General features: G+C 44.2%; 1 protein-coding gene across 1 annotated transcript in view; it reads right to left on the reverse strand.

Annotated features, from left to right (window-relative positions):
- The window catches only part of LOC109290242 (transmembrane protein 132B-like), a 317,341-nt gene extending 314,965 nt beyond the window's left edge, over positions 1–2,376 (reverse strand). Inside the window, exons 1-2 of the mRNA XM_019506646.1 lie at positions 2,361–2,376; positions 732–1,668 (exon numbers count right to left, since the gene is read on the reverse strand). Coding sequence (XP_019362191.1) covers positions 732–1,668; positions 2,361–2,376 — 953 coding nt within the window. The remainder of the gene's footprint in view (positions 1–731; positions 1,669–2,360) is intronic.
- Between the last annotated feature and the right edge of the window lie 9,911 nt (positions 2,377–12,287).

Consider the following 12,287-nt stretch of genomic DNA (forward strand, 5'->3'; position numbering starts at 1 on the left):
GAAAATCTTTATTTTTCCATTCCCCCCCCCCCCCCGTTTGCTCCTTTGATGCTGAAGAGCAGCAAGCACGCAGGATTTAAGCTTGAAAGCAGATAAAGTACCACTTGGAATGACCTTGCTGTTGGATACTGAACTGGGACTTAAAAAAAATACAATTGTGCCTATCTTGTAATTCTGCCAGATATATTGTGTAACCTTAAGCAAATCACTTAGTCTCCTCATGTCTCAGTCCCCACTCAGTAAAATACGGGGGAATATTTCCTTACCACATTGGAGCATTCTTAGAAATACTGAGATGTTATGAAAGAAGAGTCTGTAACAGTGAACAGATTACAGCTATATCAAAGCAAAGGAAAACAACATTTATAAATATTTCTCTAGCAGCATGGATTGCCACAGACATTCTGGCTGACCCACAAGAGATAAAATCGTTACTCGAGGCAAACTGGGTTATGCTAGGTATAATCAATTATAACATTTTATAAGAAAAAGCATGCGATTATTAATAGCCCGTACTTCAAAGTCAGCTTTCCATATATCCAATTCTATTACACCTACAAATTGTGCAAGAACTGTAACATTTGCTCCAAGGCTGCAGGCCAAAGGCTGAAGTCTTTTTTAAAGAAACCCTCCTTACTACCCAGCTGCTTCCTGTTGAGTTACACCTGGGATGAATTTAGGCCATGCTGCTAAACATTCAAATATAAGGATCACACACACCGCGTGCTTACCTTAATGTAAACTCATCTGCTAGGGAGTTGCTGTTAAGGGAAATATAGAAAGTTACAATGTCACCTTCCTTGACGGGGTTGAGTGGCAAGTGGATCACGACATTATCATCGAGATTCAGAGAAGACTGTTTTAGTTGGTCTTGATTTGGGTAAACAATGATGCTACCAATCCTCTCCAGTGGCAGCAAAGCTTTGTGCTCATTATCTTGGCCTGCGTGTATGTTGTTTTCCCATTTTGCATCCTCAGGAGAACACTCCCCATCTGCTGTGTAAATCTTATAGAAGAGCTCCACGGTAATCCCTTCCAGCGAGGCTGCTGTTTGCTCATACTCTGAAGCCAGGGGTGTAGGAGAGCTGAACCAGTTCGGCAATAATTCCAGTTCGGCCACACATAATCCGAGGTGACCTTTCAACCTGCAACTAGCCACGACTTCGCTCTCCTCCAGGAAAGCATACACCTTCACACAGGGCAATTGCTCAGCAGGGTTATAGTCCTCCCAGTCCTTTCCCGCAATATAGAACAAGGCTTGCACTTTCGGCTTGCTGGAATATACTGAGCTCTCAATGATGTGAGACTTTAATTTCCAATTAAAAGCAAACTTATTTGTGAAACCAAATGGAGCAGAAGTCAGCATCAGCTCTTGGGGAATTGCCTGTTCAACTGAAAAGGGTCCATAAGTTGCATTTAGGACAGGTGGAAACTTGGCTTTGTATATAAAGAATGACTCCATCCTAGACTGCAAACTGGAGTTCCTCATAATATCCTGATTGGCTTCTTTGAGGAAGAAGGAAACATCGGCATTGCAGATGTGATAGCTCATGGGAAGATACGTAGGCAGGTTTGAAAATCTCTGTACACTGTCCACGATGCCGCCTCTGCTTTCCACCACTGCAAGCCAAAGGAAAAAAGAAAACAGAAAGACAATTCTAATATTTACTTAGGGTTTTTCTTTCTTTCCAGGTCCTCTCAGAAACAACGACGCAGTAGAGATCATAACTGCTAGCTGTCATTATCAAGCACTTAAACATTAGCACTGTGGGGACCACCGCTCACAGTTCAACAATCTACCGGCACTTAGCTTTCTTTTGTTCCTGTTGGCCTGGCCACGTCTAAAATTTGCTTTAAATGCCAAACAGGTTCTAGATCAAGCCCCATCAGAAGAGAGTGATGAGGGTGGTTCTGGCTCTGAAAATGCCTTCTGTTTGGATTGCAAAAATTTAGAACACTTGGTTCAGAGATGATACCTTTTATTAGGCCAACTGAGAAACTGCAAAAAAAGGTATCTTTTTCTGCAAGCTTCTGGGATCACACACCCTTCATCAGGCTCAGGAAAAGTTAAAGATGGTAAAAGTCCCCATGTGTAGGAAATAAACTTCATTTTTGCATTGTTTGACTTGTCATTTTTCATCAAAAAAATTCAACCCCACCATTTATTTATGCCCAAGTTGTAACATATAGAAATCAAAAAAAAGTGTGGAGGACAGATTGGATTTGTTAAAAACAAAAAATGAAAACAAAAAGGGGGGGTCGGGGGGGGGGCAGGGACAGACATGACTTTGACTGAAGTCTTCCAGAAGCAAAGCAAGGCAGCTTGGGTTTTGCAAATGTGCATCCATGGTTTTGCAAACCTGTAAGTAGTTTCATAGTTGGTAGGGTCGGAAGGGACCTGAGCAGATCATCAAGTTCAACCACTTGCCCTGGGCAGGAAAGGATGCTGGGGTCAAATGACCCCGGCTAGGTGATTGTCTAGCCTCCTTTTGAAGAACCCCAAGGTAGGAGCGAGCACCACTTCCCTTGGAAGTTGGTTCCAGATCCAGCTGCCCTGACAGTGAAGTCACGCCTCCTGATGTCTAGTCTGAATCTACACTCTGCCAGCTTGTGGCCGTTATTCCTGGTCACTCCTGGTAGTACTTGGGGGAACAGGGACTCCCCCAGTGCCTGCTGGTCCCCCCGACTAGTTTGTAACAGGTCACTAGATCCCCCCTCAGCCTTCTCTTGTGGAGGCTGAACAGGTTCAGGTCCCGTAGCCTCTCCTCGTAGGGCCTGCCCTGCTGCCCCCGGATTATGCGGGTGGCCTCCTCTGGACCCTCTCCATGTTGTCCACATCCCTCTTGAAGTGCAGCACCCAGAACTGGACACAGTACTCCAGCTGCGCCCTGACCAGTGCCACACAGAGGGGAGGATCACCTCCCTGGACCTGTTCATGATGCATCTGTGGATGCATGACAAGGTGCGGTTCACTTTACTGACCGTGTCCTCACATTGGCGGCCCATGTTCATCTTGGAGTCTGTAACGGCTCCAAGATCCTTTTCTGCCTCTGTGCTGATAAGAAAAGGAGTTCCCCAGTCTATAGGTCTTCTTTCTACCTAGGTGTAATACCTTGCACTTGTCAGTGTTGAAACACATCCTATTCTCATCCACCCACCCCTGTAACCTGTCCAGATCTAGATGTAGCCAATCCCTCCCTTGTAGCTTGCCCACCTCTCCCCACATCTTAGTGTCATCCACAAATTTCAACAAAGTTATTTTTACCCCCTCATCCAAGTCGCTGATGAAGATGTTGGACAACATGGGCCCGAGGCCCGAGCCCTGGGGGACCCCACTGCCCACATCCCTCCAGGTCAAAAATGACCCGTCCAACACCACTCACTGGGTGCAGCCCTCTAGCCAAATTGCGACCCATCTGACTGTGTAGGCATCAATGCCACAGTCGCCTAATTTTTTTTTAATGAGAATGGGGTGAGAGACAGTGTCAAAGGCCTTCCTGAAGCCCAGAAAGACAACGTCTACCACGACACCTGCATCCAAGTGTTTTGTGACCTGGTCATAGAAGGCCACCAGGTTGGTCTGACAGGACCTGCTCCTAACGAACCCATGTTGGTTGCCCCTAAGCATAATCTCCCCTGCTAGCCCCTCACAGATGTGCTCCTGTCTAATTTTCTCAAAGAGCTTCCCCAGGACCAAGGTAAGACTAACAGGCCTATAGTTTCTCGGGTCCTCCTTCCTCCAATTTTTTGAAAATGGGGACCACGTTGGCCCTTTTCCAGTCCTCTGGCACCACACCAGAGCACTATGAGTAGAGTAGAAGCCATTCAAACCTGGGTTCCACTTAAAGTTGATCACATATTTGATGTAAACAAATAAAACAACAGGCAAAAAATTCAGACACATGGATTCTGATGTAGCTTTCAGTGAGATGGTTTCTCAGGCCCAAGCTGAACTTGAGAGAGAGAGAAAAATGACAAACCTTCTGGGTTTAAAAGTTCACAACATTATTCAAAACATTTCACTTTTTTTCCTATAGGAAGTAAAAAATGAGTTTTGAAACCTCAGAAGTTATTGCAAAACAGAAATGTCAATCCTCTGGTCAACTCTAGTTCCCCCTTTTTCTCCAAAAAAAAAAAAAAATTTGGTGAGAGGTAGGCATCGCATACAAGGTCCTACTTTGGATGCTTCTTTTATTAATAGTAAGATATGGTCAACTTAAATATAATTCTAAAAGAAAGAATTATGTATCTTCTAAGACAACAATCGGCTAGCTTATGGCAAAAGTCCAGTAAATGCCGATCCCTCCGGACCCATATAAAAAATAAACACAAACCAACTGAATGAAGGGACCACATTTCCATAATGTGAAGAGATAACATAGGAAGAATGACAGATTCTAAAGTCAAACCTCTTCTTATTGTCTACACCTAATCTGAATGTGCCTTTTAATGTTTATCAGTAGTGGTTAGAGCACAACGCTACAGAAACAATTACACCCGTTACATGCTAGATGACTCAGATACTTGCAGCCACAGGTTAGCATAGATACAAGCTGTAAGGCATCTTTTAAAGCTCTGTATCTAGGCTACATTTCTTGAAGATATGTTCTGAGCCAAATCTCTTCCTCTCTTTGCTCCGCTCTTGTTCTCTTTTAAAATCCTGCTCATTTATTTTTGATGGCCTGCTATTCTCCATGCTTCTTTAAAGCACTCTCCATCCATTATAACATTTCCGCTTTTGCTGTTTGTTATATGTTTTAATGTGGCCATTCAACTGGTGTGGGCGTGAGAATGCAAGAGCGCATGAGAACACGCATGGAACAACACCAATGAAACGCGGCCCTTATCCCCTTCCATGCACCACACTGCTTTGTTGAGATTTCACAGCCCTGAATGCAAGATAAAGGCTTTGGGCATAACTGGGACTTTCCAACAAGCTCCCAGTTGGAGGGAGCAAGCAGCTGCAAGGCCCTGGAGTAAAGCAAGGGACCATGCTACAACGCATCCATCACCTGGGTCCTAGTTCCCCCCTTGCTCCCATGGGGGTATAACGTACATCAGCCCTATACAAGGAAAAGGATGGAGCACCAGGTCCACCTGTCCACACACATGCAGAGCAAGAGAGGTGGCTCCACCAAGGCAGGTAGCCCCAAAAGGGACAAAAGGAATCTTATAGCCCCTTACTTGCCTATGCAGGAGCTTTGCGGAGGGTTACCATGTAGCTCTGATGTCAGTCAGATGCACAGGGGAAGACAATTTATTTTTCCCCCTTTCAGGGTGAACATTAACCCCTTTCTGAATGTCTTGTCATGCAGGTGCGAACCAAGGCAGTCCCCGGTAGCTGAGCTGAAAGAGGACAAGCCTCCCCAAGAAGCCAAGGGTGGGCTGCAGGCAGAAGCAGTAGGTGACAGGTGACAGGCTGCAGAGAATGGAGTCATTTTAAAATGGTCTGGGATGGAGCAAGAGAAATAGTCTAAAAAGAGAAAACTAAGCAAAGACAGAGCAAGGCAGGGCCAGGTGTAGCAGCTGCAGACGAGCTGGCTACCCAGAGTGTGAAGCTACATCCAGTTGATGGTGGTGCCCACCTGGGGGATAGCACAGCAGCCAACAAGACACAGGTGGGAGAACGGAAGATGGCCTGGGGACAGTAGGGAACCTGCAGACCCTTTTATGAAGGATCAGCGAGTACAGAGGAGCCCTTCAATTAGCACAAAATTGAGGGGCGCCAACTGTTTGAGAGCTTCTGCTGCTTCCTGGGTCGATCCATCCCTATGCAGCTGAAGGACAAATGCTTTCCTTTCCTCTCCTTCCTTTGCCTACCAGAAAGATTTCTGACGATCATACTGCAGGGTCAGCCATGCCTTATTTATAACAGGAAATTCAGGAAACAGTACAATGATGTGTGGTGCCAAAGCCTATCCAAGCCACCGAGGAATGTTTTAGCAGCTCCATTACTGCACTGCTATTTATAGAGTACTTTTGACATGGCATGAGATGCCAGAGCAGAGTCTGAAATTGCAGAACTTCAGGAGCTCAAAGTGAATTTTGTTCCTGAGAAAGCACGGGTGGGGAGGAAAAGGAGCGGGGGCTTTGTTTCTTTGCTGAAGAGTCAAAATTCAGACAAGTGCCTTCCTGGATTAATTGTAGACAAATCTAGCTATGTCTGAAGGTGAGACTTTCCAGAAGTCTCATTCATCATAAAATCACCCAGCTGTATAGATGAGCAAAAGGCACAGAACAGCAAAATCTCCTCCAAGTTCCAACAGGAGCATTAAACTTTTGCTTTCTCCCAAGACAAACTAGGTTCTGAGGGAGACTGAAATCTTGGCAGAACCAGGGAGAAAATTAAAAGGATTTGAGGCTTAAATATACTTGCGTTTACACTGCAGCAGACTCTGCCCCCATCTGATATGTAGATATTTTATTTCCCTCATATATTAATTTACAGGATTCTTGAAGGCACGTCTCTCCCCTCCTCCAGCTTCCCTTTTGTGGTGGCATTCAGTGCACCCTGTGAGAAACTTGTTCGAGATCCTGGATGTTATCCCTGCTATAAACTCCAACAAAATGAGACACAAATTTTGTCTGAATGCTTATATGAGAAGCTATAAACACTACTAGACAGGGCTAGGCTTTGTCCCAGAACCATCCTGCTACAAAATATGATATCTGAATTTAGCAGCGTTTTATGATGCTGTAGGAACATCTAAAAAGAAATACTTCATGCCATGGCAGGCCACCACCCCATCTTTTTAATTTCAAGATTCAACACGGTTGCATCAATCTCTTTATGGTAGTAGTCAGTCAGAAATGGGACAACCTTTCCAGCTTTAGGATGTGCAACAAAAGGACTATTAAATCACCTGTCCTTTAATGGTGGTGTCAGTAAGATCCAGGGAGAAGCATTAGTTGGTTGCAATATTAAACAAAAAGTGCCAGAGAAGAGAACTAGATGAGCAACAGGGAATGCTGTTACCTGGGGGAAGGAGCAACGTATTTAAGTAAGATGAAGAAAGGTTCAGCCTCAGTCAAGGTGCTCAACGTGATATGTGTTCAAGGGAACTCATATTGGGAGGGTGCCCAGTTATACCAGCAAGTTGGTTGCCCAAATAACGAGGCACCAAAAATGACCAGTCGCCTTTGAAAAAAAATCTTACCCTCCATCCTTGAGATAATTTTACACTCTTCAGGTTGCTGTCGCATCAGATTGCTGGGCTGTGATGCTGGGCACAGAGATTAAAACCTGATGCTTCAGAGGAAGCTACAGCACTTGACCCTGAGAACAATGCTATAAAAGCAACCCACCAGCACAGAATGGTAAAGACACGAAAGCAAATCAACTAATGGAGATCACAGCATTCACTGTGAATCCGCCTTTAATCTAACTCAAGGGTTTATCAAAGCAAGATTGCTCATGTAGAGGATACAGTGTTAAAATGAAGTCCCCAAGTTGTCTACAGACAGCAACTTAATTTATATATTTTTATACACATCAGACGAGGGGATTACGTATGTTGCTCTTCTATATGAAAGAGGAATAACCTCAAGGAATGAAGAGGCAGCAAGTATTATGATCTCTCAAAGGCTCACCTGGCTTTTTGGAAGATTAAGGGCTTGTCTACATGAGACAGTTCTTATTCCACTTCCTGAACAGAGTAATTACTCTCACTTGAGATACCTTTGTATTACAACAGCCTGCATGTGAAGGGGGGTTTTTTTGGCCAGCTACTGCAGGAAGATTGCCTTGTGTGCATACTACTCCAATATAAAAGTAACTATATTGGAGTAAATTCTCTGCTTTGCAAGTGAGGCCCAGTTGAAGTGATGGGAAAAATGGTACCCAACTTCACAGGAAAGCCAACTGGTGCAGTCCATGGGGGCCTCATGTCTCACTGTAAAAGATGATGGAGAACAAGGAAAGAGATGTAAAAATGACAAAAGAAGCTCTTTCTAAGAAGAGAGAGAAGCTAAAGTAAAACCAAAAGTCAGAAAGCAGGCTTTCAGAAGGCTGAAGGCCAAATATACTCTGCATTGGACTGAACCTGCTCTCTCTCCAGCCAAGACAGCTGCTAGGAACCAGAGCAAAAATGTGCACCACCCCTCATGCTGTCAGCATAGAGCAGGGGGTGTGTACATGCCATGGGGACTGCTAGGACAAAACATCTTCAAGCTGAAGGGTTTGAGGTGCACAAATATCCATAGAGAAATATACAGTGAACAAGCAATAGAAGTTGAGGTGGTGCAGTCAGTGCCATAGCAAGGGGGCGGAGGGACAAGCAGGACAACTGCCCCAGGCACCAAAGTGAAGGAGCACCAATAGGCGCTGCCCAGCCGGGGTGGGGCAAGAGACAAAGCCATGCACAGTTCCTTGGGCGGGGGGGCATGTGCCCCCAAGATCTGTGCATGGAGCAAGGGCAGGATGCCACTGCAGACTTTGCCCCGGGTGCCAAACATCATTGCTACGGCACTGGGTGCAGAGACATAGCTGAGGCAGGGAACACCACCACTTAGCTTTTTCTCCCTGACCTCCACCCACGCCTTCTTCATCTTTTATTGCTGTTTTATTAAATCCATGAACCAGAAAGTCTGGTGGCTGAGTTCTTGCGATCTGTTAACTCACACAGGCAGAAGTCTGTCCTATGACTTATGCCAATGGTTTTATGGAAGTGCCTTTGCTTCTCCTAACATAAATCCCTCCTAGGAAAACTTGCATCACCTGCAGACTCAAACACAGGCTTACGCTTATGCCAATGCATTGCAAAACACACGGGCATGGGGAGAGGGGGATTGTTATACCAACCTAAAACAATTCCAATTATGCATTTCAATTCTAATGAAATAACTTGCAATTAGAAACAACACTGAAAAAAGTCTGCAAGAAATAGCTCAGCAATTATGGTTAACATTAAATTAAAACCACTTGTAAAAACAACTTAAAACATATTCCCACCACCACCGGCTTCACAAGCATAAGACTAGCTGAACGAGGCTCTGTATCAGCTGGTGACAACACCATTGAAGGCAGGTTCTACACTTTCAGGGCTCCTGATTCAGGCTTTGCAAATTCCTGGTAATGAGATTTTGGTTTAGTAACTGGCAGTTCTGGGCTAGTCTCTCAGCCCAAATTTCCACGCAACCTTGCATCCTGGACACCATCAACCTTACCATCTTACCTTTCCCCATGTAACTTTGTGATCACTGATCATATACTGCACTTTTATCTTTGCCAAATGCTCATACTACATGAAAGATGCAAAGCATTACATCAACATCTGTGTCCTTAGAATCATTTTATCTACTGCAATATTTCCTTGCAGGGCAAAATTTAAGAGTGATGTAATACAGATGCAGCCCCAGCCAAGCTGCAAGTTCAGCAACATGTTTAATTATTATTTCTGGCACACGCGTGTATTTAGCCTGCTTAGCACAGCCAAAAATAATGAAGCTGGACAGAGGAGTCTCTGAGCTGGTGCATGAGTCTTCATGTGAGTGCAGTTTGCATTGTCAGCCCTACTGTCAGGCACGTGGACAGAGCGAGGCCACCCAGAGATAATGAAATCTTACTGTTTGAATGTCTCCCTTTAAATCTTATTAAAGTAATCCCTTCCCCAAACCTAAATTATTACATTCACCTTTATGGTAGAAAAAAAATTAATTTTCTCAGCTATAATAAGTGTATTATAAGGAGGCATCGCTGGAGACTAAACAAAGATTATAATTAACTCCAACTGAATAAATCTAAATTTAAACTTGGGCTAGCAATTTGTTTTCATATATTTCCTTCAATGAGCAATTGGAGAAGCATGGCAGGATTAGCATCCCGTGCCAGTTCTGCCATTGTGGCAGTAATGCATTTGGCATCAAGGGAAGCGAGGCGATGCTGTCACTCAGCATCCCAAAGGCCTGCGGATTAGCTCAGGATTCTCCAAGAGTTAGAAAAGTTTCAAAAAACCAGAAAGAAAGCAAAGGCATGTGATCCTGCGAGTGCAATGTCTCAAGTACAGAGAACAGCAGACCTGGGGAAAAGGTAAACAGCCTCTTGGAAAACTGCTTGCTGTTGCTTCCAAGTCACTGATCCATTATACTGCACTTGTTTGAACACAATCGAGAAAGAAGTTAGTCGACAGCTCTATTAGTTGAGGAGAGGCGTTTATATGGGATGTGCTTACTTAGGGACACAAAGCAGATCATATGTGTATCTTAGCCAAGAGATGAAAAGGCACTACACAATGAAGTGCGGGTGTCCTTTCAACCGATTTAATGCTCTACCTTCTGGCTTGTTCACATGGGGATGTTTTATTATACACTGGTATAACTAAACTGCTAGTTGTATGCTAATGTAATACCTGCTATGGGAATGTTTATTGCTGAATATGAGTGGCTGTTTCAACCCTTTCCAGCAAAAGAAGCTAAACCACAAAAAGAAGCTCATGCCATGAGTAAGTGTGTCTGCAGAGGGAGATACACCAGCAACAACTGTAGGTGTTTAAATTCATACCTTATCTAAGTCAAGATGATCTGTATCAGGGGTGGGCAAAATGCAGCCCGCCCAGCCATTCTATCTGGCCCGCGGGGCCCTAAAAATCTAGAAAATTAATATATATCTGCACCTGGCTGCCTGTCATGCGGCCCTCAATGGCTTCCCAAACTCAGTAAGCCGCCCTCTGCCCAAAATAATTGCCTGCCCCTGATCTATATGGACAAGCCCTTACTCTAAACTCCTGAGCATCTTCAAATCGCAACCAGATTTAAAGCGAAACAGCTGCGAGAATGCAGCAGGTAGACTTTCCTCTTAAAATAGACCCTGCCCAAACACAAATCCTGAGCCATAAAGAGCTTCAAGTTAAATTTGGAGTTATGCTTCCTGCCTTTACCTTCTGGCCTCTCTACAGGTCTAACACTTGGAGCTTCATTGCACAGAGGCATGAAAACTCCCGCTACCCCACCGGACCTCATTGCAAGTACTGACATACAAGGCCCTACACTTGTGACATTAATTTAAGCCCAAGGAAACTATTTTAGGTAATTTTAGAGGTCTTTATTACTCCCTATAAATGCTACTACACAGTGAGAACATGATAATGATGGCATTTGGTTTTAGTGGTAGAGCAATATACATACCCCCCACACCCCCAAAAATAGTCCCAGTAACACAAAAAGATGCGTTTCAGAGAGTTTTTACATTGGGGAAGGTTTCACTGTCTGTGAGTAATATGCCCATCCCAGGACCCTGTTAAACTTTTATGCCATCACGTACTTGTTTTATTAAATCGCCGTCTCTCCCACATGCTAACCAAAGAGGTTTTTTTTGCTTGTTACAAACATTTACTCAAACATGTTTTATACAAAAAGGTAGAAGCTGGATGAGCTAACAGAGAGCACATGCAGGTACCGCTGCACCACTTGGGAGCCCCAAGAAATACCCTAGGTAGGGCCCACTGTGTTAGGCACTGTTCAAACACTTCTGCAAAGCAAATAAGGCAGATTATTTTGATGTCTGAACACCAGCTAGCAATGTCCAACAAGACCATTTCAACAGATAGGAAATGGGGAGGAAGGCATAGTCCGTAAATATTCAAGGTGAACCTTTAAAAATAAAAATAAAAAAAGAGGACTGGAATAAGCACGAAGTCTGAAAATCAGAAATACTCACGCGTTCTCCCAAACAAACCTCACAAAAAATGAAACAAGAAATTTAGATGACGCTCCTTTTGCATCGATTCATTAAGCTTCCTCCAATTTCTTCCCCCACTGACAAAAGCAGTACAGCTATATTGGGCACGCAGGTTTTCTAGCTATTACTCCAGGTTTATCCCTGTATTACTGGAGTGAAGTTTTCTTCAATGGCAGACATGATATAGCAAGAGCCACTTCAACAAGATGTGGGATTTGAGAGATTTGCTTTAACAGCTTCAGCCTCCGGTGGGGGTGGGAATATAGATACGTTTCCCCAAGAGTTTTGTCGCTTTAATGGGTCTGTTTAATTGCTCCAGCCGCTTTGTTGGGATGATCATAGGCCTAACTTGCCATTTCAGCTGCAATTCAGCAGTGTTAATACGGTAGTTAAAAGTCACAGATTGCTTCTGGCTAGTGTTCCCTGCTTATCTCCTATGATGGCAACCAGGAAATTGCCCTGTCACTTCCAATTAGAGGTGGTAGCAAAGTGGCTAAAGGTCACCGATTCATCAGCTGAACGAGCCAAGTTACAGATCCGTTGGTCTAAAAGTTTAACAGCAATTTAAGTAAACCTTTCAGTTAAAAGGCAGTTTGTACCCTGCTTGCACAGA

Source organism: Gavialis gangeticus, unplaced genomic scaffold (genome assembly GCF_001723915.1).
Source record: "Gavialis gangeticus isolate Ggan-Ray unplaced genomic scaffold, GavGan_comp1, whole genome shotgun sequence".
NCBI classification, from domain to species: domain Eukaryota; kingdom Metazoa; phylum Chordata; order Crocodylia; family Gavialidae; genus Gavialis; species Gavialis gangeticus.